Source organism: Oncorhynchus mykiss, chromosome 31 (assembly GCF_013265735.2).
Source record: "Oncorhynchus mykiss isolate Arlee chromosome 31, USDA_OmykA_1.1, whole genome shotgun sequence".
Classification (NCBI taxonomy): Eukaryota; Metazoa; Chordata; class Actinopteri; order Salmoniformes; family Salmonidae; genus Oncorhynchus; species Oncorhynchus mykiss.
Genome location: NC_050571.1, coordinates 7,974,061 through 8,001,373, shown reverse-complemented (window position 1 = coordinate 8,001,373; position 27,313 = coordinate 7,974,061). Strand labels below are relative to the sequence as shown.

At 43.2% G+C, this 27,313-nt stretch overlaps 1 protein-coding gene across 2 annotated transcripts in view; it reads right to left on the bottom strand.

The window, feature by feature from the left end:
* The window catches only part of arap3 (ArfGAP with RhoGAP domain, ankyrin repeat and PH domain 3), a 55,457-nt gene that overhangs the window by 27,715 nt on the left and 429 nt on the right, over window positions 1-27,313 (bottom strand). For both annotated transcript variants that reach the window (XM_036969558.1, XM_036969559.1), the window contains exons 2-9: window positions 8,348-9,507; window positions 8,201-8,238; window positions 7,222-7,304; window positions 6,867-6,940; window positions 6,377-6,613; window positions 1,341-1,410; window positions 1,101-1,221; window positions 160-451 (exon numbers count right to left, since the gene is read on the bottom strand). In XM_036969558.1, the coding sequence (XP_036825453.1) occupies window positions 160-451; window positions 1,101-1,221; window positions 1,341-1,410; window positions 6,377-6,613; window positions 6,867-6,940; window positions 7,222-7,304; window positions 8,201-8,238; window positions 8,348-9,426 (1,994 nt within the window). In that variant the 5' untranslated portion in view covers window positions 9,427-9,507. The remainder of the gene's footprint in view (window positions 1-159; window positions 452-1,100; window positions 1,222-1,340; window positions 1,411-6,376; window positions 6,614-6,866; window positions 6,941-7,221; window positions 7,305-8,200; window positions 8,239-8,347; window positions 9,508-27,313) is intronic.

The following is a 27,313-nucleotide window of genomic DNA, read 5'->3' as shown; positions in this document are numbered from 1 at the left end:
GGCTAAACCCGGACGATGCTGGGACAATTGTGCGCCGCCCTATGGGACTCACGGGTGGAAGTCCGGGAGCCCCGAGTGATGATGAACAGAATGTATTTGTTGACAAAACTAGAGAAAAAAGGTATATAACTGTTATTCCCATGTCAGCAAACAACCTACCTGAATGTTTTGTAAGGTGTGATGAGGTCAAAGCTCTTTCCTTTGCCGTCTCTGATCGTAGCTCCTCTGGCCTCGATCAGCGTGATTCCAATCCCATTCCTAAAACACTGCTCAGTCTTGTACAGCCAGACCTGCTCTGTGTTGATGGCCACGTAGATTTTTGCCTTGGTCCCTTTGAGCTCCAGAGGACCACTCCTCTGACAGTGGCTGCCAGGACCGAAGCGAGGGCGCCCGAACACAAGCTGTTCCTTCACCCTCCCCTGTAGGGTACTGCACCACTGATGTCTCTGCACTGAGAGGGGACAGGTAAAAAGATAAATGGTTGGTATTACAATTTGTATTATTTAAAATACAATTTTTAAAAAATGGTACAGAAAATAGCAGGTATTTACTATGAAATTATATGGTAAAATGGTAATTACACAATAACATTATGTGAATTAATTGTTTGTGTCGTTTGGATTCAAAACCAAGCATCCTTTTGTATCAGTCAGTTACCAATTGTACCAGAAAACTATCTTTTGATACCAAATCATTTCCTAATAGATAAATAACAGAGGAATCAGTAGCCTAAAATAAAGTGATAAACAATATGTTTTTACTATGAGATTGTGACAGTAACTGATACCATGTTGATACCATGTTGTCTCTCAGAGAGTATTTTTCTCATTTGGGTCATTTGAGTCTCCAGAGAGAAAAGAGGGTTATTGGGTCCAACCTTTGTCCAACAGACGTTATCACATAAGTTGTTTTCTGCTTCTATAGCTGCATCCCCAATCCTTCACACTTCTTCTAAAGTACGCACTAGGACACTTGGATTTAATAACACCTATCCAATGCTTTAAAATCCGCGATGGGAAATTGGGACAACTAATGTCTGTAGTTGCTTGTGTGTGAGATTTTAATTGCTTGTTGTTGTTGTTGTTAAGTGCTTTGTTTACCTTCGTTATCAGCCCGGAAGACAAACGTCCTGTGACTTGTCACTATCTCAAATTTATTGTCTTTGGCCATGCGGGCCATCTGTATCGCAGCCAGAGGGATCACTCCTTTGGGGTACGGGTCCTTGGAGAGAATAGTAAAGGAGGAGAAATACTGGTAAAGAAACAAATATTGTAATGAACAACGCTGATCATCTCAATCTAAATGTGAGACAGTCCATAATTCAGGAAAAAAAGGCCTACCTTTTCACTGCCGAAGTACAGCAGATTTTTGCCATCAAACTTCACATAGCGTTTCTGGAATACATAGTTCCTAGAACGCCAAATACAAAAATTATCAGACTGTCATACCACTGCTGTAGAAAAAATATATATATATATATATATATATATATATATATATATATATATATATATATATATATATATATATATATATATATATATATATATATATATATATATATTTAAACTCAGTTTTTCACAATTCCTGACATTTAATCCTAGTTAACATTTCCTGTCTTATGTCAGTTAGGAACACCACTTTATTTTAAGAATGTGAAATGTTAGAATAACAGCAGAGAGAAGGATTTATTTCAACTTTTGTTTCTTTCATCACATTCCCAGTGGGTCAGAAGTTTACATACACTCAATTAGTATTTGGTAGCATTGCCTATAAATTGTTTAACATGGGTCAAACATTTTGGGTAGCCTTCCACAAGCTTCCCACAATAAGTAGGGTGAACTTTGGCCCATTCCTCCTGACAGAGCTTGTGTAACTGAGTCAGGTTTGTAGGCCTCCTTGCTTACACACGCTTTTTCAGTTCTGCCCACAAATCTTCTATAGGATTGAGGTCAGGGCTTTGTGATGGCCACTCCAATATCTTGACTTTGTTGTCCTTAAACCATTTTGCCACAACTTTGGAAGTATGCTTGGGGTCATTGTCCATTTGGAAGACCCATTTGCGACCAAGCTTTAACTTCCTGACTGATGCCTTGAGATGTTGCTTCAATATATCCTGCCTCATGATGCCATCTATTTTGTGAAGTGCACCAGTCCCTCCTGCAGCAAAGCACCTCCACATCATGATGCTGCCACCCCCATGCTTCACAGTTGGGATGGTGTTCTTTGGCTTGCAAGCGTCCCCCTTTTTCTCCAAACATAACGATGGTCATTATGGCCAAACAGTTCTATTTTTGTTTCATCAGACCAGAGGACATTTCTCCAAAAAGTATGATCTTTGTCCCCATGTACAGTTGCAAATTGGAGCAGTGGCTTCTCCTTGCTGAGCGGCCTTTCAGGTTATGTCGATATAGGACTCGTTTTACTGAGGATATAGATACTTTTGTTCCCGTTCCTTCCAGCATCTTCACAAGGTCCTTTACTGTTACTCTGGGATTTATTTGCTCTTTTCGCCTCAAAGTTCGTTCATTTCTAGGAGACAGAATGCGTCTCCTTCCAGAGAGGTATGGCAGCTGCGTGGTCCCATGGTGTTAATACTTGCGTACAATTGTTTGTACAGATGAACATGGTACCTTCAGGCGTTTGGAAATTGCTCCCAAGGATGAACCAGACTTGTGGAGGTCTACAATTTTTTTCTGAGGTCTTCATTTATTTTGAATTTCCCCATGATGTCAAGCAAAGAGGCACTGAGTTTGAAGGTAGGCCTTGAAATAAATCCACAGGTACACCTCCAATTGACTCAAATGATGTAAATTAGCCTATCAGAAGCTTCTAAAGACATGACATAATTTTCTGAAATTTTACAAGCTGTTTAAAGGCACAGTCAACTTAGTGTATGTAAACTTCTGACCCACTAGAATTGTGATACAGTGAATTAGAAGTGAAATAATCCGTCTGTAAACAATTGTTGGAAAAATGTATTGTGTCATGCACAAAGTAGATGTCCTAACCGTCCTAACGAGTTTTAATGACTTCAACCGAAGTGTATGTAAACTTCCGACTTCAACTGTATATATAAAATAATAAGCAGAGCTCAGTGGAGATATTAACTGTTTATCATTTAACAAGAAACACAAAAACAGAGAAGCACAGTGGGAAAAGGAAGGGGGGAAAAAAGACACGAAGCAGAGACGGTGCTTTCAGAAAGTAGTCACACCCCTGAGTCTATACTTTGTAGAAGCACCATTGCCAGAGATTACAGCTGTGAGTCTTTCTGGGTAACATGCTGACTACACCGGGCATGCATACATGTTGATTCTTTCCACCCACACGCAATCAGGACACGCATGTTGAAATATCAAAACAAACTCTGAACCAACTATATTAATTTGGGGACAGGACTAAAAGCATTAAACATTCATGCCAATTTAGCTAGCTAGCTCGCTTGCTGTTGCTAGCTAATTTGTCCTGGGATATAAACATTGGGTTGTTATTTCACCTGAAATGCACAAGGTCCTCTACTAATGAATCCACAGATAAAAAGGTAAACCTTGTAAGTTTCTAGTAATCTCTCCTCCTTCATGGTTCTTCTTGTTCAGCCTTTATATGGCGGTTGGCAACCAACATTAAAAGGTGCTTTACCACCACCAACTGGAATGGAGTGTACACCTCAGTTTACCGTTCAATCACCCACGTGGGTATATGCTCCTAAAAACCAATGAGGAGGTTGGAGAAATGGTACTTGCAGTGCGTCAAGCATCACAAATAGAACCAAGTCCTGTTTTAGCACCTGGTTATGCAGACGCTCGTTGACGTGGGCGAGCAGGGTGGATGATTTAATAACATGTGTAAATGTATTGTGCAGCGCTCGCACACTTAACGTGAGCTGTGTGGTCGGCATGTAACATCTTTGCACACCTGGATTGTACAATATTTGCACACTATTCTTTTAAAAAATTCTTCAATCTCTGTCAAGCTGGTTGTTGATCATTGCTAGACAGACATTTTCAAGTCTTGCCATAGATTTTCAAGACGATTTAAGTCAAAACTGTAACTAGGGCACTCAGGAACATGCAATGTTGTCTTGGTAAACAACTCCAGTGTATATTTGGCCTTGTGTTTTAGGTTATTGTCCTGCTGAAAGGTGAATTTGTCTCCCAGTGTCTGTTAGAAAGCAGACAACCAGGTTTGGCTCTAGGATTTTGCCTGTGCTTAGCTCTATTCTGTTTCTTTATTCATCCTGAAAAACTCCCTAGTCCTTGCTGATGACAAGCATATCCATAACGTAATGCAGCCACCACTAAACTTGAAAATATGAAGATTGGTACTCAGTGATGTGTTGTTGGTGTAGGATTTGCCCCAAACATAACGCTTTGTATTCAGGACATAAAGTTTAATAAAAATTACACATACTTAAGTGCCTTATTGCAAACAGGATGCTATATTTTTATTCTTTAAAGGATTCCTTCTTTTCACTCTGTCATTTAGGTTAGTATTGTGGAGTAACTACAATGTTGTTGATCCATCCTCAGTTTTCTCCTATCACAGCCATTAAAAACTCTGTAAATGTCACCATTGGCCTCATGGTGAAATCCCTTGAGCAGTTTCCTTCCTCTCCGGCCACTGAGTTAGGAAGGACGCCTGTTTCTTTTGTAGGGACTGGGTGCATTGATACATCATCCAAAGTGTAATTAATAATTTCACCATGTTCAGAAGGGATATATTTTTTATTTTGAGCCATCTACCAATAGGTGCCCTTCTTAGCGAGGCATGGAAAATCTCCCTGGTCTTTTTGGTTAAATGTGTGTTTGAAATTCATCGCTCGGCCTCCCGGGTGGCGCAGTGGTTAAGGGCGCTGTACTGCAGCGCCAGCTGTGCCATCAGAGTCCCTGGGTTCGCGCCCAGGCTCTGTCGTAACCGGCCGCGACGCACAATTGGCCTAGCGTCGTCCGGGTTAGGGAGGGATTGGTCGGTAGGGATCTCCTTGTCTCATCGCGCACCAGCGACTCCTGTGGCGGGCCGGGCGCAGTGCGCGCTAGCCAAGGTTGCCAGGTGCACGGTGTAGCCTCCGACACATTGGTGCGGCTGGCTTCCGGGTTGGATGCGCGCTGTGTTAAGAAGCAGTACGGCTGGTTGGGTTGTGTATCGGATGACGCATGACATTCAGCCTTAGTCTCTCCCGAGCCCGTACGGGAGTTGTAGCAATGAGACAAGATAGTAGCTACTACAACAATTGGATACCACGAAATTGGGGAGAAAAAGGGCAAAAAAAAACATTTTTTTTAATTACAAAAAAATAAAAAATAATTCATCGCTCAACTGAGGGACCTTACAGATAATTGTATGTGTAGTGTACAGCGATGAGGTAGTCATTCACAAATCATGTTAAACACTATTATTGCACACAGAGTGAGTCCATGCAACTTATTATGTGACTTGTTAAACACATTTTTACTCCTGAACTTATTTAGGCCATAACAAAGGTTATTGACTCAAGACATTTCAGCTTCTCGTTTTTAGGTAAAAAAGTAAACATTTCTAAAAACAGAATTCCACTTTGACACGATGAGGTGTTGTCAGTGACACAAAATCTGAATTTAAATACATTTTAAATTCAGGCTATAACATAACAAAATGTGGAAAAATGTAAAGGCGTGTGAGCAACTTTCCCTCTAAACTGGGACTGCCGCACAGAAGAAATATCAGCCCTGCAGAGAGAAACACGAGGTTAAACTTCCTTCAACTTTCTAGAGTTATCCCCATTAGTTAAGACTATACATGTCCAGTCACCTCCTTGTCTGAAGGACAAGTGTATAAACAGGTTAAAGGTCAAGCCCTGCATGTTGATTTCAAAAGTCTCATGGAATGTAGACCTACATTGAAAACCACACATTGCTGCTACTGTAGTCTGAATGATAGAACAGCTAATTCCACGGTAAAATGTTATGGGATGCATTTCCTCCATTGTTTTTGATGGTAGGTCACTCTGGTAGGCCTACATTATAATCAAAATGGCCACAGTAGCCTACTTGACCACTGTTAAAACTGTAACTTAAAGTAGGTACAGCCTCAAGTGTCCACAGTAAACGTGCACAGGAAGTTGCACAGAATTTTCATTAACGTTCAGCAGACCAGAAATGTGCTCAGCGATGATTTTAGTTTTTTTTTAAGCGAACATCAGTTGAGAATACTTTCTGAAGGTACTGCATATTAACTTTTTAGCTTTTAGCAAGAAACACAAGAAGACTGGAGAAACACAGTGGGGAAGAAGAAGTGAGAGACACACCGGTTTGAGAGGACAGGCACGAGGCAGAGACAGTTCCTCAGAAGGGAGGAGAAGACGGAGGAAGGCAAGGAGGACCAGGACCAGGCATACCCTTGTGGTGATAGCTTATCCAGCCAGCCACAGATGATGGGTTCAGTCTGCTCAGAGAGAGAGGTGTAGCTGGCGTAGGGGGATATCGTCTGGTCCTCATCCGGCTCCGAGGGGTACAGGTTGGGCGGTAAGGAGAGGCAGAGAGGGGGTGGTGCCGCCTCTCCTACTGTGCTGTAGCCCTGGGACTCACTGTGGAGGGCGTGGGACAGACGTTTGGCCCAGGAGAGTTTGGGTGTCCTGCATTGTAAAAACAGTCTCTGTAACTGATTGATGCATTTGGAATAATCTTGACTCCAGCCGCTTTAGGTTTCTCTAGTGTGAGAATACGGCAGCAGGTACCAACATTGGATTGAAAAGATTGAGCGCAAATAACATTTGAAATCTACAGCAGACTATTTTCTCTCTATGGCTGTAGTCGGAGTTGTGTGAGAAGATGTTTAAATTGGCAAGCCAGTAGCCTTATCCACTCCTCTAGACACAATAATCTTACCCATGATCCTCTCCGTGTTTCTCTTCCACCGCTCTTGTCATTCCTGTCTTTCCTTCACATCTGGTCCTTTCCGCCTTTGAGAACACAACATGGATAACACATTCATCAATGTCAGGAGAGCCAAAGTGACCACAAAACACAATATAACTCTGATGGGTTCTCGTAACCTGATAACAGACCCAGGTCCCAAAAGTCACCCTATTCTCTATATAGTGCACTACTAGGTGCCCATAGTGCCATTTCAGACACCATTTGATGTTTCCTGGAAAGCCTATAGGGTTCTGGTCTTAAAGTAGTGCACTACATAGGGAATAGGGTGCAATTTGGTACGCATGCTCAAGCGTCCCAGTCTCACCTCAGAGTGCTGCAGTGGTCGTCTGGTCTGGAAGACCGTTTCACAGTAGGGACTGATCTCCTCCTCTGGGTCCTCCATGGGGACTGCAGTGGAGGAAGAAATGACATGTTATAAGCTTTGTTATAAGTCAATGCATGCCTATAGTATAGAAAACAGTGTAGTGTAGAAAACCAGTCCCTCTCCTGAACCTCTAACTCTGGAAACAAATAGCCTACCTGCCCCCTCAACTCTGCCTGACCCTCTGACCCTGCAGAGGCGGGGGATTGGTTCCCATTGTTTACACCTCCAATTACATGCTACACACAGTGACCTCTGATTGGGACATTTGACTGCCCATTCCCCACCTTTGACCCTGCCCACCTGCATCTCCTCAGGGCATCTGTCCAATAGGCAGGTGGGACTGGGGACAAGTATAAAAGCAGTGCCCAGTCTGGGCTCAGTCTTCAACAAGCAGTGGCAGAGTGAGGAGCATAAACCTCTGTCAGGCACATCAACAGCTGGGCCACAAAGCCATGGACCATTTCTCCTGCAGCCCTGAACTCTCCCATCACACCCTAGCGTTAGGGCACCACTGACCAACAAAACTAGCACTAAAACACTTCCACCTAGTCCACTTCCTGTTTGCAGTGTCTGTGTGTGTGCCGGTCTTGTGTGTGGCCATAAAAGTGTGACTTGTGTCCCTGTCTCCTACTGGTCATTTCCGTCCTCTTACCGGGACGCCTTGACAGTTATATCTAAACCAGCATCTCTATTGAAGACCACCATGCTCTTTTTCAACCAGCTGTAACGAATTTAAACTGGATACTAAAGTTTAAGCGAAAAGTAAAGTTTGAGCGATGCAAAGTGTTACCAATTTCTTCAATGACCTTGATTTAAAAAAACAGGTCAAGGGTCATTTATAGGGCTAAAGGGTACACAGTTATAAGGTCTAACTAAACCAGCTGTAAGGTTACTTTCAGAAAGTGATGGGTACACTTACCTCCGTGGGACGATTCACGAGAGTTGTTATTTAAAGTGCTGTAGACACACAAAACAAAACATTAGCTACACAAAACAATACTCTTTCGACGTAGGCCTACATTTCTACCTTATAGGAAAATGATATTGAAGTCAGACGTTGACCTACCCATTCCCTTCAGGAGAGGTGTGGATCTCTGGCCGTGGTGGTGTTTGAGGAGCGCTGCAGGGAATCCGTCCACTACTAGCTGCCGTGCCAGGTGAAGTGCCACAGTAGATCTCATTGGAGACCATCTCCATCGGGGAGCCAGGAGGGGAAGTAGCCAGAGAGGGGAATCCAGTGTCGTCATAGTTACAAGGGGATGAGGGAGGTGGGGTTGTCATGCACTGGTCCTGGTTTTGTTCAGTCCTTCCACCAGATGACGGCGGTGTGGATGTAGGTCCCCTAAACATGGCTGGAGGGGTACCTCGGTTTAGCCGAGGGGGAACAGGGGGCTGGGGACCTCCAGAGTCTGAAGAGTTACTCAGCCTACTCTCTCTCAGGCTTAGGCTGTGTCTCAGGGTAGGGGTAGGGGCAGGGTTAAGGGTAGGCCCCACCATCACTGTGTCAGTGTTAAATTCACCTGAAGCCAAACCTTCCAATATGGTGAAACAGAGAGATTCCTGAGACGGTTTCCTGGTTAGGGTCAGAACATGAGGATCTGGTGATGTCGGTGGTATGGGACAGGAGAGAAACCGGGCGGGTTCTGTTTTGTGTCTGTAAAACACTGTTCTAGGTTTTGGAACCGGTTTTATGACAACATTCCCATTGTACTGTTGCTGCTGTTCTGACCCGGAGTTCATCAACATGGATGGAATGTTAGGAACAGAATTATTCCGGAACGCTTCAAACGGAATGGCCCCAGTTCCGCCCCCTTGGTCAGACCTCGGCCCTCCTGATTGGATGGGTGTGGAATTAATGTCAGACTCAGACTGACAACGGTCCAATAAGGGCTCCAAGGGCTCGGATGTCAACTGATTCTGATTGGTAGCCCTCTGAATGTGCTGGACCAGTCTCAGAATTCTCTTCCTGTGTCCGGTGGCAGTTACACCCAGCTGGATAAGAGCTCCATTGTCTAGGTGGCTGAGGTCCCTGGCCAAGAGGAAGCCAGACTGGCGGAAGGTCTTCAGGTATCGCTCCAGGTGGATCGCAGCCAACAGGGTCTCAACGTCCGTGTTTCCATCTATTGTTGCCATAACAACGTACATACATGGGCTTGGAGGGGGCCTTCAGCTGCTGTGGTCAAGACGACGGCCATCATGGATCTACACAGGGAGACTCCAATCCATCTGAAATGGAACGTTATTAAGAACTAGATAATAATATAATTAATGTTGAGTTAGTGTTCCATCTGGTCCATTGGTCTGATAAGAGAACTACATTTACTTACATCCCCTTACTATAAATCAAATGAAAGTGTATTCGTCACGTGCACAGGATATCGTGTGTGTAATCGGTACAGTGAAATGAGTAACACCGGAAACGCTGAACACGTAACATGCAGAGTAAACACTGTAAACACTTGTTAGACTCTAGCTTGAAATGTACTGATTCATGTTACCCTACTAGAACTCAATTCATTTACATGTAAACGGAATGTACAGTGGGGCAAAAAAGTATTCAGTCAGCCACCAATTGTGCAAGTTCTCCCACTTAAAAAGATGAGGCCTGTAATTTTCATCATAGGTACACTTCAACTATGACAGACAAAATGAGAAGAAAAAAAATCCAGAAAATCACATTGTAGGATTTTTAATGAATTTATTTGCAAATTATGGTGGAAAATAAGTATTTGGTCACCTACAAACAAGCAAGATTTCTGACCAGGGGGATACGACACCATCAGACCAGACCAGGGAAGGAAGAAGCATGGGGATACGACACCATCAGACCAGGGGGATACGACACCATCAGACCAGGGAAGGAAGAAGCAGGGGGATACGACACCATCAGACCAGGGGGATACGACACCATCAGACCAGGGGGATACGACACCATCAGACCAGGGGGATATGACACCATCAGACCAGGGAAGGAAGAAGCAGGGGGATACGACACCATCAGACCAGGGGGATACGACACCATCAGACCAGGGGGATACGACACCATCAGACCATGGAAGGAAGAAGCAGGGGGATACGACACCATCAGACCAGGGGGATACGACACCATCAGACCAGGGGGATACGACGCCATCAGACCAGGGAAGGAAGAAGCAGGGGGATACGACACCATCAGACCAGGGGGATACGACACCATCAGACCAGGGAAGGAAGAAGCAGGGGGATACGACACCATCAGACCAGGGAAGGAAAAAGCAGGGGGATACGACACCATCAGACCAGGGAAGGAAGAAGCAGGGGGATACGACACCATCAGACCAGGGGGATATGACACCATCAGACCAGGGAAGGAAAAAGCAGGGGGATACGACACCATCAGACCAGGGGGATACGACACCATCAGACCAGGGAAGGAAGAAGCAGGGGGATACGACACCATCAGACCAGGGGGATACGACACCATCAGACCAGGGAAGGAAGAAGAATGCAATAGGTTCATAGACAGAACACAGAGACATGAGAGAAATCGAATAAGGTAACAAAATGTGAAAACTGCAATTATTTGATGAATTCTGAATTCTATTGAAGGTGTGTACCATTTAATTGACGACAAGGCACCATTTCAAGTGTGTTTTTATTCAACATGAATTCAATAATAAGTTATACAAATGAATGGAGAAATAGAATATCCAGGGATACAACAGCCTGCAGCTAGGGAGAGGTGTGTCAGGGTTGTGGGCACGGCTCTTTGAAAGCCTCGATAGAAACACTTCCTGAGAAAGCTTGGAATGCGTTGAGTTTTAATGGCTACTTTTCCCTGGCTGGTGTGTGTGTGTGTTAGATCTGGGTTCAAATACTATTTGAAATCGTTCAAATACCTTGACCATTTGCTCTAGCCTGCCTGGAGTCCCATAATGGGTAGGGTTTGCAGTTACGGGACTATTCTATTGGTTTATTACGCTAAACATGCTCAATCAAGCACAGATAAAGTATTTGCAAAGATTTAAAATAGTATTTGGACCCAGGTTTGGAGTGGGTGTCCCTGTGGGTGACTCAGCTTGAGAACCCAGTCAGAACTAAAGAGAATCTCAAGGCTGACTGGGGCAGTTTGCCAGCCTCGTGAGGGGGAGGCACACAGCACAACACATCACACACATTCTAATAGGAGTTTAGGATAGATAATAGTATTTTAATGAAACCTTGGACAGATTAAGACAGGTCGTATTTAATTAGTTATGGGCACCCGATCAGAATGTAAAGTCTTCCTACAGAACTACAGTTGACTGTAGGAACTCTTTGAACTAAAGTGTAGTTATACTTTAATAAGTAGAGTACAGTCCGATGGCAGCCATACTCGTATCATTTACACACTACTGAGCCAAGCCGTGCCGAGCAGAGCTGTACTCGGCTGGCCATGTTATGCATTCAGTCAGGTTTGGGTTTGACACAATAGTGTGAAAAAGGGTGATATCTAACCCTTAAACAGTGAGGAAGGAGAACTAGTCCTTCAGCATGTAGGAAGGCCGCAGGGGAATGGGAGGAAAGCTGCTGAAATGGGTCTGAGTCACGTCCTTCTCTTCCTCGGTCTCCACTCTGTAGGTTAACCTTTGCCTCCAGCCCACTGATACACACAGAGAAACACAGGACTCCGGTTGTGTGCTGAGAGCAGACCTGGGTTCAAATACTATTTGAAATCTTTTAACTACGTTGAGCATTTTCTCTAGCCTGCTTCGAGAACCAGATGGACAGAGTTTACAGTTTTGGGACTGTTTTCCTGGTCCATTTAGCCAGTCAGTCAATCTCAATCAAGTACAGATGAAGTATTTCAAATTATTTTTTAAAAATAGTATTTGAACCCAGGTCTGGTGCTGAGCGCAGAGAGGCAGGAAACCTATGAAAAGGACTGATAACGTGTAAACTGAGGGAGGGCGGGAGATGGGTGAGAGGATATTGTCCCTCCCATCCCACTTCCCACTGCAGAAGGCATTCAGATAAATACCTGGCCGGGATGGAACGGCAACATGCCTGCTGCTTCAGAACTGAAGTGGGCAGCCTGACATCATTATTAACATGCAGTAGATGCATCTATCAATTTCACCACATTAAAACTACCAACAACAAAAAAAAGGATGTGTGACATACCAATGTAACACCAAGACCACAACTTCTGCTTTGGTTGTTGAATGCAAGTCATAACAGAGGAAGTGATGCGTTGAATGCTGTCTGTTTGATGTCCCCAGGCACCCTCATTTGTTGACTTATGTGATCGCAAAAAGCCTTGGTTTCATGCATGTCAACATCAGAAGCCTCCTCCCTAAGTTTGTTTTACTCACTGCTTTAGCACAATCACCCAACCCTGATGTCCTTGCCGTGTCTGAATCCTGGCTTAGGAAGGCCACCAAAAATTCTGAGATTTCCATTCCCAACTATAACATTTTCCGTCAAGATAGAACTGCCAAAGGGGGAGGAGTTGCAGTCTACTGCAGAGATAGCCTGCAAAGTAATGTCATACTTTCCAGGTCCATACCCAAACAGTTTGAACTACTAATTTTAAAAATAAGAAATAAGTCTCTCACTGTTGCCGCCTGCTACCGACCCCCCTCAGCTCCCAGCTGTGCCATGGAAAACATTTGTGAATTGATCGCCCCCCCATCTAGCTTCAGAGTTTGTTCTGTTAGGTGACCTAAACTGGGATATGCTTAACACCCCGGCAGTCCTACAAACTAAGCTAGATGCCCTCAATCTCACACAAATCATCAAGGAACCCACCAGGTACAACCCTAAATCTGTAAACAAGGGCACCCTCATAGACGTTATCTGACCAACTGGCCCTCCAAATACACCTCCGCTGTCTTCAATCAGGATCTCAGCGATCACTGCCTCATTGCCTGTATCCGCTACGGGTCCGCAGTCAAACGACCACCCCGCATCACTGTCAAACGCTCCCTAAAACACTTCTGCAAGCAGGCCTTTCTAATCGACCTGGCCCAGGTATCCTGGAAGGATATTGACCTCATCCCGTCAGTTGAGGATGACTAGTCATTCTTTAAAAAGTAACTTCCTCACCATCTTAGATAAGCATGCTCCGTTCATAAAATGCAGAACTAAGAACAGATATAGCCCTTGGTTCACTCCAGACCTGACTGCCCTCGACCAGCACAAAAACATCCTGTGGCAGACTGCAATAGCATCGAATAGTCCCTGCGATATGTTCAGGGAAGTCAGGAACCAATACACGCAGTCAGTCAGGAAAGCAAAGGGCCAGATTTTTCAAGCAGAAATTAGCATCCTGTAGCTCTAACTCTAAAAAGTTCTGGGACACTGTAAAGTCCATGGAGAACAAGAGCACCTCCTCCCAGCTGCCCACTGCACTGAGGCTAGGTAACACGGTCACCATCGATAAATCCATGATAATCGAAAACTTCAACAAGCATTTCTCAACGGCTGGCCATGCCTTCCTCCTGGCTACTCCAACCTCGGCCAACAGCTCTGCCCCCCCCGCAGCTACTCGCCCAAGCCTCCCCAGCTTCTCCTTTACCCAAATCCAGATAGCAGATGTTCTGAAAGAGCTGCAAAACCTGGACCCATACAAATCAGCTGGGCTTGGCAATCTGGACCCTCTATTTCTGAAACTATCCGCCGCCATTGTCGCAACCCCTATTACCAGCCTGTTCAACCTCTTTCATATCGTCTGAGATCCCCAAGGATTGGAAAGCTGCCGCAGTCATCCCCCTCTTCAAGGGGGAGACACCCTGGACCCAAACTGTTACATACCAATATCCATCCTGCCCTGCCTATCTAAGGTCTTCGAAAGCCAAGTCAACAAACAGATCACTGACCATCTCGAATCCCACTGTACCTTCTCCGCTGTGCAATCTGGTTTCCGAGCCGGTCATGGGTGCACCTCAGCCACGCTCAAGGTACTAAACGCTCTCATAACCGCCATCGATAAAAGACAGTACTGTCTTCATCGACCTGGCCAAGGCTTTCAACTCTGTCAATCACCATATTCTTATCGGCAGACTCAGTAGCCTCGGTTTTTCTAATGACTGCCTTGCCTGGTTCACCAACTACTTTGCAGACAGAGTTCAGTGTGTCAAATCGGAGGGCATGTTGTCCGGTCCTCTGGCAGTCTCTATGGGGGTGCCACAGGGTTCAATTCTCGGGCCGACTCTTTTCTCTGTATATATCAATGATGTTGCTCTTGCTGCGGGCGATTCCCTGATCCACCTCTACGCAGACGACACCATTCTGTATACTTCTGGCCCTTCCTTGGACACTGTGCTATCTAACCTCCAAACGAGCTTCAATGCCATACAACACTCCTTCCGTGGCCTCCAACTGCTCTTAAAACGCTAGTAAAACCAAATGCATGCTTTTCAACCATTCGCTGCCTGCACCCGCACGCCCGACTAGCATCACCACCATGGATGGTTCCGACCTAGAATATGTGGACATCTATAAGTACCTAGGTGTCTGGCTAGACTGTAAACTCTCCTTCCAGACTCATATCAAACATCTCCAATCTAAAATAAAATCTAGAGTCGGCTTTCTATTCCGCAACAAAGTCTCCTTCACTCACGCCGCCAAACTTACCCTAGTAAAACTGACTATCCTACCGATCCTCGACTTCAGCGATGTCATCTACAAAATAGCTTCCAATACTCTACTCAGCAAACTGGATGCAGTTTATCACAGTGCCATCCGTTTTGTTACTAAAGCACCTTATACCACCCACCACTGCGACCTGTATGCTCTAGTCGGCTGGCCCTCGCTACATATTCGTCGCCAGACCCAGTGGATCCAGGTCATCTACAAGTCCATGCTAGGTAAAGCTCCGCATTATCTCAGTTCACTGGTCACGATGGTAACACCCACCCGTAGCACACGCTCCAGCAGGTGTATCTCACTGATCATCCCTAAAGCCAACACCTCATTTGGCCGCCTTTCCTTCCAGTTCTCTGCTGCCTGTGACTGGAACGAATTGCAAAAATTGCTGAAGTTGGAGACTTATCTCCCTCACCAACTTTAAACATCTGCTATCTGAGCAGCTAACCGATCGCTGCAGCTGTACATAGTCTATCGGTAAATAGCCCACCCAATTTACCTACCTCATCCCCATACTGTTTTTATTTATTTACTTTTCTGCTCTTTTGCACACCAGTATCTCTACCTGCACATGACCATCTGATCATTTATCACTCCAGTGTTAATCTGCTAAATTGTAATTATTCGCCTACCTCCTCATGCCTTTTGCACACAATGTACATGGACTCTTTCTTTTTTCTACTGTGTTATTGACATGTTTATTGTTTACTCCATGTGTAACTCTGTGTTGTCTGTTCACACTGCTATGCTTTATCTTGGCCAGGTCGCAGTTGTAAATGAGAACTTGTTCTCAACTAGCCTACCTGGTTAAATAAAGGTGAAATAAAAATAAAATAAATACACATTTCGCTGGAACCCAGAGGAAGAGTAGCTGCTGCCTTGGCAGGAACTAAATGGGGATCCATAATAAACCCCAGGAAGAGTAGCTGCTGCCTTGGCAGGAACTAAATGGGGATCCATAATAAACCCCAGGAAGAGTAGCTGCTGCCTTGGCAGGAACTAAATGGGGATCCATAATAAACCCCAGGAAGAGTAGCTGCTGCCTTGGAAGGAACTAATGGGGATCCATAATAAATACAGGATGTTGGTCTTCAGAGATGAGCAATGAAGTGAGTGTTCTCCTCCCTCTACACAAGGCCAATGGTGTTCTCCTCCCTCTACACAAGGCCAATGGTGTTCTCCTCCCTCTACACAAGGCCAATGGTGTTCTCCTCCCTCTACACAAGGCCAATGGTGTTCTCCTCCCTCTACACAAGGCCAATGGTGTTCTCCTCCCTCTACACAAGGCCAATGGTGTTCTCCTCCCTCTACACAAAGGCCAATGGTGTTCTCTTCCCTCTACACAAGGCCAATGGTGTTCTCCTCCCTCTACACAAGGCCAATGGTGTTCTCCTCCCTCTACACAAGGCCAATGGTGTTCTCCTCCCTCTACACAAGGCTAATGAGGGATTTTCAGGGTGAAACACATCCTACACCACAATACAACAAAGGTTTTGTCTCGTCTTCCTCAGTGTTTGTATGGCTTCATACTAGGCTTAAAATCAAGTTTACCAAGCTACCAATTACTTTACACTTGAAGAAGTTCAGCTACACTGAAGAAACATAACTAAAGTTACTTTGAAAAAGTAGTTCACCACATCCAAACTACTTAGTGAAAAAATATAATATCTAAAATGTCATAGAATACAAATTGCAAGATGTGTAATTTGGCCTATTGAGCAGAAAAACAGTTTTAAGTGAGAATTGGGCAGATCTGATGTTGGAAAATTAAGTAAATTCTTGCCTATTTCATTTTCTTTCTGCTAGAAAAAGTAATGTAGTAGTAGTTAAATTTCTCAATTGTTACAGTGAAAACACTACAAATTTAGTGAAGACTACAATTTAGCTACACTACCACTAAGCTACATTAATCTTAATTACTAGTTTTTTTAAATGGTATCTTTATTTAACTAGGCAAGTCAGTTAAGAACAAATTCTTATTTTCAATGACGGCAGGTTTTAACTGCCTTGTTCAGGGGCAGAACGACAGATTTTCACCTTGTCAGCACAGGGATTTGATCTTGCAACCTTTCGGTTACTACCTCATACATGTATCTCTTCATTTTTTTATTTTCTACATTGAACAACAATAGTGAAGACATCAACACTATGAAATAACACATATGGAATCATGTAGTAACCAACAAAGTGTTAAATATTAAATATATTTTGATTTGTTTGAGATTCTACAAAGTACCTCTGCTGCGGAGGATAAGTTCCTTAGAATTACCAGCCCAAATACAAGTTCAAGTAACATACACATCTCAACATCAACTGTTCAGAGGAGACTGCGTGAATCAGACGTTCATGGTCAAATTGCTGAAAAGAAACCACTACTAAAAGGTCACCAGTAAGAAGAGGAGACTTGCTTGGGCCAAGAAACACGAGCAATGGACATTACACCGGCGGAAATCTGTCCTTTGGTCTGATGTGAGATTTTTTGGCTCGAACTGCCGTGTCTTTGTGAGATGCAGAGTAGGTGAACGGATGATCTCTGCATGTATGGTTCCCACCGTGAAGCATGGAAGAAGAGGTGTGATGGTGACACTGTCAGTGATTTATTTAGAATTCAAGTCACACTTAACCAGCATGGCTACCACAGCATTCTGCAGCGATACGCCATGCCATCTGGTTTGCGCTTAGTGGGACTATCATTTGTTTTCCCAACAGGACAATGACCCAAAACACTCCAGGTTGTGTAAGTGATATTTGACCAAGAAGGAAAGTGATGGAGTGCTGCATCAGATTACCTGTTCTCCACAATCACCCAACCGCAACGCAATTGAGATGGTTTTGGATGAGTTAGACCGCAGAGTGAAGGAAAAACAGCCAACAAGTGCTCAGCATATGTGGGAACTCCTTCAAGACTGTTGGAAAAGTATTCCAAGTGAAGCTGTTTGAGAGAAGCCAAGAGTGTGCAAAGCTGTCATCAAGGCAAACAGTGGCTACTTTGAAGAATCTCAAATATATTTTTGATTTGATTAACACTTTTTTTGGTTACTACATGATTCCATATGTGTTATGTCATAGCTTTGATGTCTTCACTATGATTGTAGAAAATATTTTTTAAAAATAAAGAAAAACCCTTGAATGAGTATGTGTGTCCAAACTTTTGACTGGTACTGTATATGAAACCACTCAAGAGGTAAATGGACATTCTCAGACTGGTCTTCTTCAGCAGGAGAGGAGAGATCTGAAGTCAATCACTGAGATCATGAAGGATCATCATGAGCGCTGACTCCAAAAACCTGATTTAGCATTTTGTTCCGTCACCAGATATTGTTCATAGGCGGCTACTCAGTTTCAAATTTACATGTGAACTGTTACCTATTCTGCATACTGCGGTCCTGCAGACTGCGGGTCCTGCATACTGCATGTCCTGCATACTGCGGGTCCTACATACTGCATACTGCGGGTCCTGCAGACTGCGGGTCCTACATACTGCATACTGCGGGTCCTGCAGACTGCGGGTCCTGCAGACTGCGGGTCCTGCATACTGCGGGTCCTGCATACTGCGGGTCCTGCATACTGCGGGTCCTGTAAATCTCTCTCCTCTTCTCCCCTAACCATAGTAGTCTTTATCTGGGCTAGAGATCTGGGCTCTGTCAAAGCTCCAGAAAACACAGGATACAGCTGTCCCTTAAACACTGGAGGAAGAAAAAGGACACACCACCACACCCTCCACCCACGCTGCTCGCTTTCCTCTTCCACCCATTCCTCTCCCTAAACATGTCCTCTGGCCATAAACAAAGCCTTGTGACACTAGGAGAGCGGAGAGGCAAGAGTCGAGTGTTGAGGACTTTTCACACTACTGAGACGAACCAAACCAAGCTGTTCCGGGTGAAAATAAAATATCTGAGCCAGCATTGTTTGGTTCGGGTCGTTTGGTTCGGGTCGGCATGATAGTGTGAAGACGGTGGAGTGTCATGGGCTAGGAGTGGTGGTAGGATGACCCTAAACTGGAGACAAAAAATATATATATATTTCACTTTTATTTAACCAGGTAGGCCAGTTGAGAACAAGTTCTCATTTACAACTGCGACCTGGTCAAGACAGAGCAAAGCAGTGCGACAAACAACAAGGTTACACATGGAGTAAACACATGTACAGTCAATAACACAATAGAAAAGTCTATATACAGTGTGTGCAAATGTAGTACGATTAGGGAGGTAAGGCAATAAATAGGCTGTAGTGGCAAAATAATTACAATTTAGCAATTAAACACTGGAGTGCTAAATGTGCAAGTAGAGATACTGGGGTGCAAAGGAGCAAAAATAACAATAATAATATGGGGATGAGGTAGTTGGGTGGGCTATTTACAGAGGGGCTATGTACAGGTGCAATGATTGGTAAGCTGCTCTGACAGCTGATGCTTAAAGTTAGTGAGGGAAGTCTCCAGCTTCAGTGATTTTTGCAATTCGTTCCAGTCACTGGCAGTAGAGAACTGGAAGGAAAGGCAGCCAAAGGAGAAGTTGACTTTGGGGATGACCAGTGAAATATACCTGCTGGAGCGCGTGCAACGGGTGGGTGCTGCTATGGTGACCAGTGAACTGAGATAAGGCGGGGCTTTACCTGGCAAAGATCCCCATATTATTGTTATTTTTGCTCCTTTGCACCCCAGTATCTCTACTTGCACATCTAGCACTCACATCTAGCACATCTAGCAGTGTTTAATTTCTAAATTGTAATTATTTCACCACTACAGCCTATTTATTGCCTTACCTCCTTAATCTTACTACATTTGCACACACTGTATATGACCTGGAGCCAGTGGGTTTGGCAACAAATATGAAGCGAGGGCTAGCCAACGAGAGCGTACAGGTCGCAGTGGTGGTAGTATATGGGGCTTTGGTGAGAAAATGGATGGCACTGTGATAGACTACATCCAGATTTCTGAGTAGAGGTTTGGAGGCTATTTTGTAAATGACATCGCTGAAGTCAAGGATCAGTAGGATAGTCAGTTTTACCTGGGTGTTTGGCAGCATGAGTGAAGGATGCTTTGTTGTGAAATAGGAAGCCGATTCTAGATTTAATTTTGGATTGGAGATGTTTAATGTGAGTTTGGAAGGAGAGTTTACAGTCTAACCAGACACCTAGGTATTTGTAGTTGTCCACATATTCTAAGTCAGAACCGTCCAGAGTAGTGATGCTGGACGGGCGGGCAGGTGCGGGCAGTGATCGGTTGAAGAGCATGCATTTAGTTTTGCTTGCATTTAAGAGCAGTTGGAGGCCACGGAAGGAGAGTTGTATGGCATTGAAGCTCGTCTGGAGGTTTGTTAATAGAATAACCAAAGAAGGGCTAGAAGTATACAGAATGGTGTCGTCTGCGTAGAGGTGGATCAAAGAATCACCAGCAGCAAGAGCGACATCATTGATGTATACAGAGAAAAGAGACGGCCCGAGAATTGAACCCTGTGGCACCCCCATAGAGACTGCCAGAGGTCCGGACAACAGGCCCTCCGATTTGACACACTGAACTCTATCTGAGAAGTAGTTGGTGAACTAGGCGAGGCAGTCATTTTGAGAAACAAGGCGGTTGAGTCTGCCGATAAGAATGCAGTGATTGACAGAGTCGAAAGCCTTGGCCAGGTCGATGAAGACGGCTGCACAGTACTGTCTTTTATCGATGGTGGTTATGATGTTGTTTAGTACCTTGAGCGTGACTGCAGTGCACCCATGACCAGCTCGGAATCCAGATTGCATAGCGGAGAAGGTACGGTGGGATTCGAAATGGTCGGTGATCCATTTGTTAACTTGGCTTCTCGAAGACTTTAGAAAGGCAGGGCAGGATGGTATAGGTCTGTAACAGTTTGGGTCTAGAGTGTCTCCCCCTTTGAAGAGGGGGATGACCGCAGCAGCTTTCCAATCTTTAGGGATCTCAGACGATACGAAAGAGTGGTTGAACAGGCTAGTAAAAGGGTTTGTAAGAATTGCGGCCGACAATTTTAGAAAGAGAGGGTCCAGATTGTCTAGCCCAGCTGATTTGTTGGGGTCCAGATTTTGCAGCTCTTTCAGAACATCAGCTACCTGGATTTGGGTGGAATGTCGTGGGCTAGGAGAGGTTAGCGTGACACTAAACTGTGACAGCTGAATTATTTTCATTTCCCATAAAAATCAGTTTGTCAGGCCACTGTACTGAAAGAGGGAGAAAAATTTAACAAAATGGCCTCCCACTATTTCACATGAGCTTTATCAAGAAATGATGTCATTCAAAACTAACATAATCCCTGTTTACATTTTTCTGGTGACACATTTCACGAAGCGTGGCTTTAAAAATATTGTACAAACTCACCACACATTATGCAATGAATCAGCTTCTCATTTTTACACACAGTGACAGATGGCTAGCGTCTCTGGTCATTCACACAAATGTAAACTTCCTTCCCTCTTTCATTGTTACAGACCTCATAAAGTCTCACCCAAGACAACGTGAAGCTACAAAACAGTCTTAAAGAGACCTTCTGTCTTCTTCTATTCTATTGCAAGTTGTCCTGTTCAGGACTCTGAGTCTGTAAACAATCGTTTCTCAGAGCTTGTTGGTGTCTCTCTGTCTGACATTAGCTCGTACAACTGGAATTGCTTTACATAAAAGCATCTGAACAAATTAACTGAGACTTACTGAGTTAATTTGTTCTTAATTGTTAACAGCTAGGCACCATGAGTTCTGACCACAAATCCAGTCCCTGGCAACACTTACATTAGAGAGATTGGCAGAAGTCTATTTTATTAGATTTTTTAAATGGACTTCAATTCATTATGTTACGGCTAAGTAATGTTTTGCAAAATCAAGCATGTCTCAGTGCAGTGTGGGTGAGGCAAAAATAACAGACTGAAGAGGACGTAATTGATTCACTGGTATGTTCAAGCGGTCTGAATGTAAATAACAACAACAACAACAACATCAGTACTGCAACACTTAACAGTTAGTCTACACGATGACATCACCCTAGGTAAACAGGAAGTTACATGGAAAGGGACTCGGCAACATTATGAAAGAAAGATACAATATGCCTGTAAATGAATCCATTCAAAACATGACCTTCCAGATACGTAAAGTCCCCAACTTCAACTCTCCACTGGTTCTTCAAGTCGAACAATTAGCGGAAGTGGACAAGTGGTAAAAGCACTTGCTAAACGGAGGGAGGACCCACGCAGGCCTCTGGAATACATACAGGATGCTGGCTGAGCTGGTAGGCTGTATGTATAAATAACAGGGAAGCACTATTGTGAGACACATTATGTCATTGTTCTGCGCTAGGCTAGCTATGGCCGCCATGCTGCCTGGATGACAGTACAGGCAGTCCCATTTTGTGCTTCTCTCTCTCTCTCTCTCTCTCTCTCTCTGACTGAGAGTGTTTTAGTCAAGCACACACTGTCCCTCTTCTTTGGGAGTAACAACATTCAGACAGTGTGAAAGAGAAGAGAAGTAAAAACTGCCAGAAAGTCATTACAGAGTTACATAAATCAGGAGTTTATCTGTGTCCTCCCTGTCGACTCTATGAAGGAGGAGACGGCAGTACAAGACATAGATCTGAACACCTGGATGACCTTATCCTTTGTTAGGACAGGCCCAAGTATCCCTTTCAGGCGCAGACCCCATTCACCAATCATACTATATAGTACATACAGTGGATACATGACAATCATTAATTTGATCTTTAGGATAATGAGGTTGAGGATACATGACAATCATTCATTTGATCTTTAGGATAATGAGGTTGAGGATACATGACAATCATTCATTTGATCTTTAGGATAATGAGGTTGAGGATACATGACAATCATTCATTTGATCTTTAGGATAATGAGGTTGAGGATACATGACAATCATTCATTTGATCTTTAGGATAATGAGGTTGAGGATACATGACAATCATTAATTTGATCTTTAGGATAATGAGGTTGAGGATACATGACAATCATTCATTTGATCTTTAGGATAATGAGGTTGAGGATACATGACAATCAGTCTAAAGATCCAAAAATCCCCCTGTTCTCTCCCTCTAATTATTAGAATGTGCCCTCACAGGGCAGAATGACTTTGACACCCATACTCTAATGTATCTTGATGGTCAAGCTGCTCCCACAACAGCTCAGTAGGGTTGAGATCCAGTGACTGTGCTGGCCACTCCATTATAGACAGAATACCAGCTGACTGCTTCTTCCCTAAATAGTTCTTACATAGTTTGGAGCTGTGCTTTGGGACATTGTCCTGTTGTAGGATGAAATTGGCTTCACTTAAGCGCCGACCACAGGGTATGGAATGGTGTTGCAAAATGGAGTGATAGCCTTCCTTCTTCAAGATCCCTTTTACCCTGTACAAATCTCCCACTTTACCACCACCAAAGCACCACCAAAGCACACCCAGACCATCACATTGCCTCCACCATGCTTGACAGATGACGTCAAGCACTCCTCCAGCATCTTTTCATTTTTTCTGCATCTCACAAATGTCCTTCTTTGTGATCCTAACACCTCAAACTTAGATTTGTCTGCCCATTACATTTATTTCCAATCTTCCTCTGTCCAGTGTCTGTGTTCTTTTGACCATCTTAATATTTTTATTGGTCAGTCTGAGATATGGCTTTTTCTTTGCAACTCTGCCTAGAAGGTCAGCATCTGAGTCGCCTCTTCACTGTTGACGTTGAGACTGGTGTTTTGCGGGTACTATTTAATGAAGCTGCCAGTTGAGGATTTGTGATGCGTCTGTTTTAGAGGTCGACCGATTATGATTTTTCAACACCGATACCGATTATTGGAGGACCAAAAAAGCATATACCGATTAAATCGGACGATTTTTATTTTATTTATTTGTAATAATGACAATTACAACAATACTGAATGAACACTTATTTTAACTTAATATAATACATCAATAAAATCAATTTAGCCTCAAGTAAATAATAAAACATGTTCAATTTGGTTTAAATAATGCAAAAACACAGTGTTGGAGAAGAAAGTCAAAGTGCAATATGTGCTATGTAAGAAAGCTAACGTTTAAGAGAACATATGAAAGCTGGTGGTTACTTTTAACATGAGTCTTCAACATTCCCAGGTAAGAAGTTTTAGGTTGTAGTTATTATAGGAATTATAGGACTATTTCTCTCTACACCATTTGTATTTCATTAACCTTTGACTATTAGATGTTCTTATAGGCACTTTAGTATTGCCAGTGTAACAGTATAGCTTCCGTCCCTCTCCTCGCTCCTCCCTGGGCTCGAACCAGGAACACAACGACAACAGCCACCACCGAAGCAGCGTTACCCATGCAGAGCAAGGGGAACAACTACTAGAAGGCTCAGAGCGAGTGACGTTTGAAACGCTATTAGCGCGCGTTAACTAGCTAGCCATTTCACATCGGTTACACCAGCCTCATCTCGGGAGTTGATAGGCTTGAAGTCATAAACAGCGCAATGCTTGACGCACAACGAAGAGCTGCAGGCAAAACGCACGAAAATGCTGTTTGAATTAATGTTTACACGCCTGCTTCTGCCTACCACCGCTCGGTCAGATACTTAGATACTTGTATGCTTGTATGCTCAGTCAGATTATATGCAACGCAGGACATGCTAGATAATATCTAGTAATATCATCAACCATGTGTAGTTAACTAGTGATTATGATTGTTTTTTTACAAGATAAGTTTAATGCTAGCTAGCAACTTACCTTGGCTTACTGAATTCACGTAACAGGCAGTCTCCTTGTGGAGTGCAACGAGAGAGAGGCAGGTCGTTATTACGTTTGACTAGTTAACTGTAAGGTTGCAAGATTGGATCCCCGAGCTGACAAGGTGAAAATCTGTCGTTCTGCCCCTGAACGAGGCAGTTAACCCTCCGTTCCTAAGCCGTCATTGAAAATAAGAATGTGTTCTTAACTGACTTGCCTAGTTAAATAAAGGTATATAAAAAAATAATTTAAATAAATAAATAAATAATACAGATTTCCGATTGTTTTGAAAACTTGAAATCGGCCCTAATTAATCGGCCATTCAGATTAATCGGTTGACCTTTAGTCTGTTTCTCAAACTAGACAGTAATGTACTTGTCCTCTTGCTCAGTTGTGCACTGGGGCCTCCCACTCCTCATTCTATTCTGGTTAGAGTAGTACACAGCGTTGTACAAGATCTTCAGTTTCTTGGCAATTTCTCGCATGGAATAGCCTTCATTTCTCAGAACAAGAATAGACTGACGAGTTCCAGAAGAAAGGTCTTTGTTTCTGGCCATTTTGAGCCTGTAATCGAACCCACAAATGCTGATGCTCCAGATACTCAACTAGTCTAAAGAAGGACAGTTTTATTGCTTCTTTAAATCAGGACAACAGTTTTCAGCTGTGCTAACAATTGCAAAAGGGGTTTTCTAATGATCAATTAGCCTTTTAAAATGATGAACTTGGATTAGCTTACACAATGTGCCATTGGAACCAAGGAGTGATGGTTGCTGATAATGGGCCTCTGTACGCCTATGTAGATATTCCATTTAAAAAAGCTGCCATTTCCAACTACAATAGTCATTTACAACATGAAAAATGTCTACACTGTATTTCTGATAAATTTGATGTTATTTTAAATGGGGGAAGTGCTTTTCTTTCAAAAACAAGGTAATTTCTAAGTGACCCCAAACGTTTGAATGGTAGTGTATGACAAACCCAAAAAATATTGATTTCAATGTTTACTTTGAATAATTTACCCAGAAAATTTCACAAAAACCCATTTACTGGAAGACCTGTGCAGATGCAAAGTTTGGTAACAGAATTACAGTCAAATCTCCCTCAGTTTTTTTTTTGTGACCAAGTTTTCCAAAAACTCTTAAAATAACTGCTCCGAATTAAGATTCAAAGATGTCTGGAGAAAGAATGGGGGTGTCAGCTATGTCATGACACCTCGAGTTAAAAAAAATATATAGATATTTGTTGTTGTTGAACTACAGTAAGTCAAGTGGATTTACATCCGGGAATGGAGTTACGGTAACATAATTACATCATGGTTCCCTGATCTGTATTATCCAAAAATGCATAATTATGAATATGATTATCTTCAGGGTGATATATCCTGAATAAAGTACACAAAGATAGAACTACGCAATATCCTTATTTTGCATATTTGGGTATTATTCTACACACAGACTATTATTCTAATGAGCTCCGCCCCCAAACAAGAACACATTTGTCTGGTCCGGACCAGACCAAATCTGAACCAATCATAGACATCGATGTTTCACAAGTTTGGACATTAACAGTAGAGATCAGTAGAGTAGAGTTCAGTACAGTACAGTACAGTAGATATGTTCAGTGCACTACAGTACATTATACTGTACTTTAGTGTGCTCTACTGTACTGAAACTTTACTGTACAGTACTTTTCTTTACTGTCTGTCTGTCTATCTTTCCCAAATGAGTTGGTGAAATTATCCTCAACATGGAGGGTATAATCCCAGCAACATGGGTGTTATTATGAATCACTGTAAAAAAAATAAAAAATAAAAAAAATAAAAAAACATTATGGTTGCTTAACACAATGCACCCGACATCACTGAAACGCAACACAAGTAAATAGGCTGTCTGTGTTTCATTTGGATTTTAGACAGAAAAGCAAAGTGAATTTAACGTGAACTCTTTGGGGTTTGGAAACGTGTTGAATATTAAACGTAAGTGGAGCTACAGTAGTAGTTTGTTGATCCGTAGTGTGAATTACACGTGAAACTCTGTTACAAATCTATGCTACTTTATACTGCGTCACATATAATAACTCAGATAACGATGGCTGTGGTCTTCATCTATAGACAGATAGACAGGCCTCTGAAGGTCAATGTTTCTGGGCCGTGTAACGTTGTGCATCACACAAAACCCATCTAATGACCAAAGACGGAGACACTGTATACAGTGTGACTGTAGAGGAACGATCATCTGGGCCTTTGCTTACAAGTGACACTGACACCCGAACAATTTAACATTCCGCCATTTTCATGTAAATGAATAATCTCACCTCTCCACAATCCTAAAAACAGAGCTAAAATTGGGAAGCATTTTAAATGGGAAATTCCGGTGATTATTTTTTAACTTGTGTTTCTCTGTCCTCTGGCGCTGCTGCTGCACTATCTAATAACTTACTGAACATATGTTCAAGGCTGCTCTTGATTTAAATCAGGTTTCAGCTGTGAAACGCTACAACCGACAGATTCCAAGACCCCAAAACCCGCTCAATGCGAAGAGGAGGGTGGGATGTGCCCCTAGCAAATCTACAACGGGGTGGGGTGTCTGTAAAACATTAGTTTACAGCAAAACAGACAGGTGACGGTATAATGGGTGAAATGTTACAATAGGCTCACATTCCAAGCCCATGCGATGTCATGAGATTGGCAATTCTTAAACATGGTAATATGTATATATTT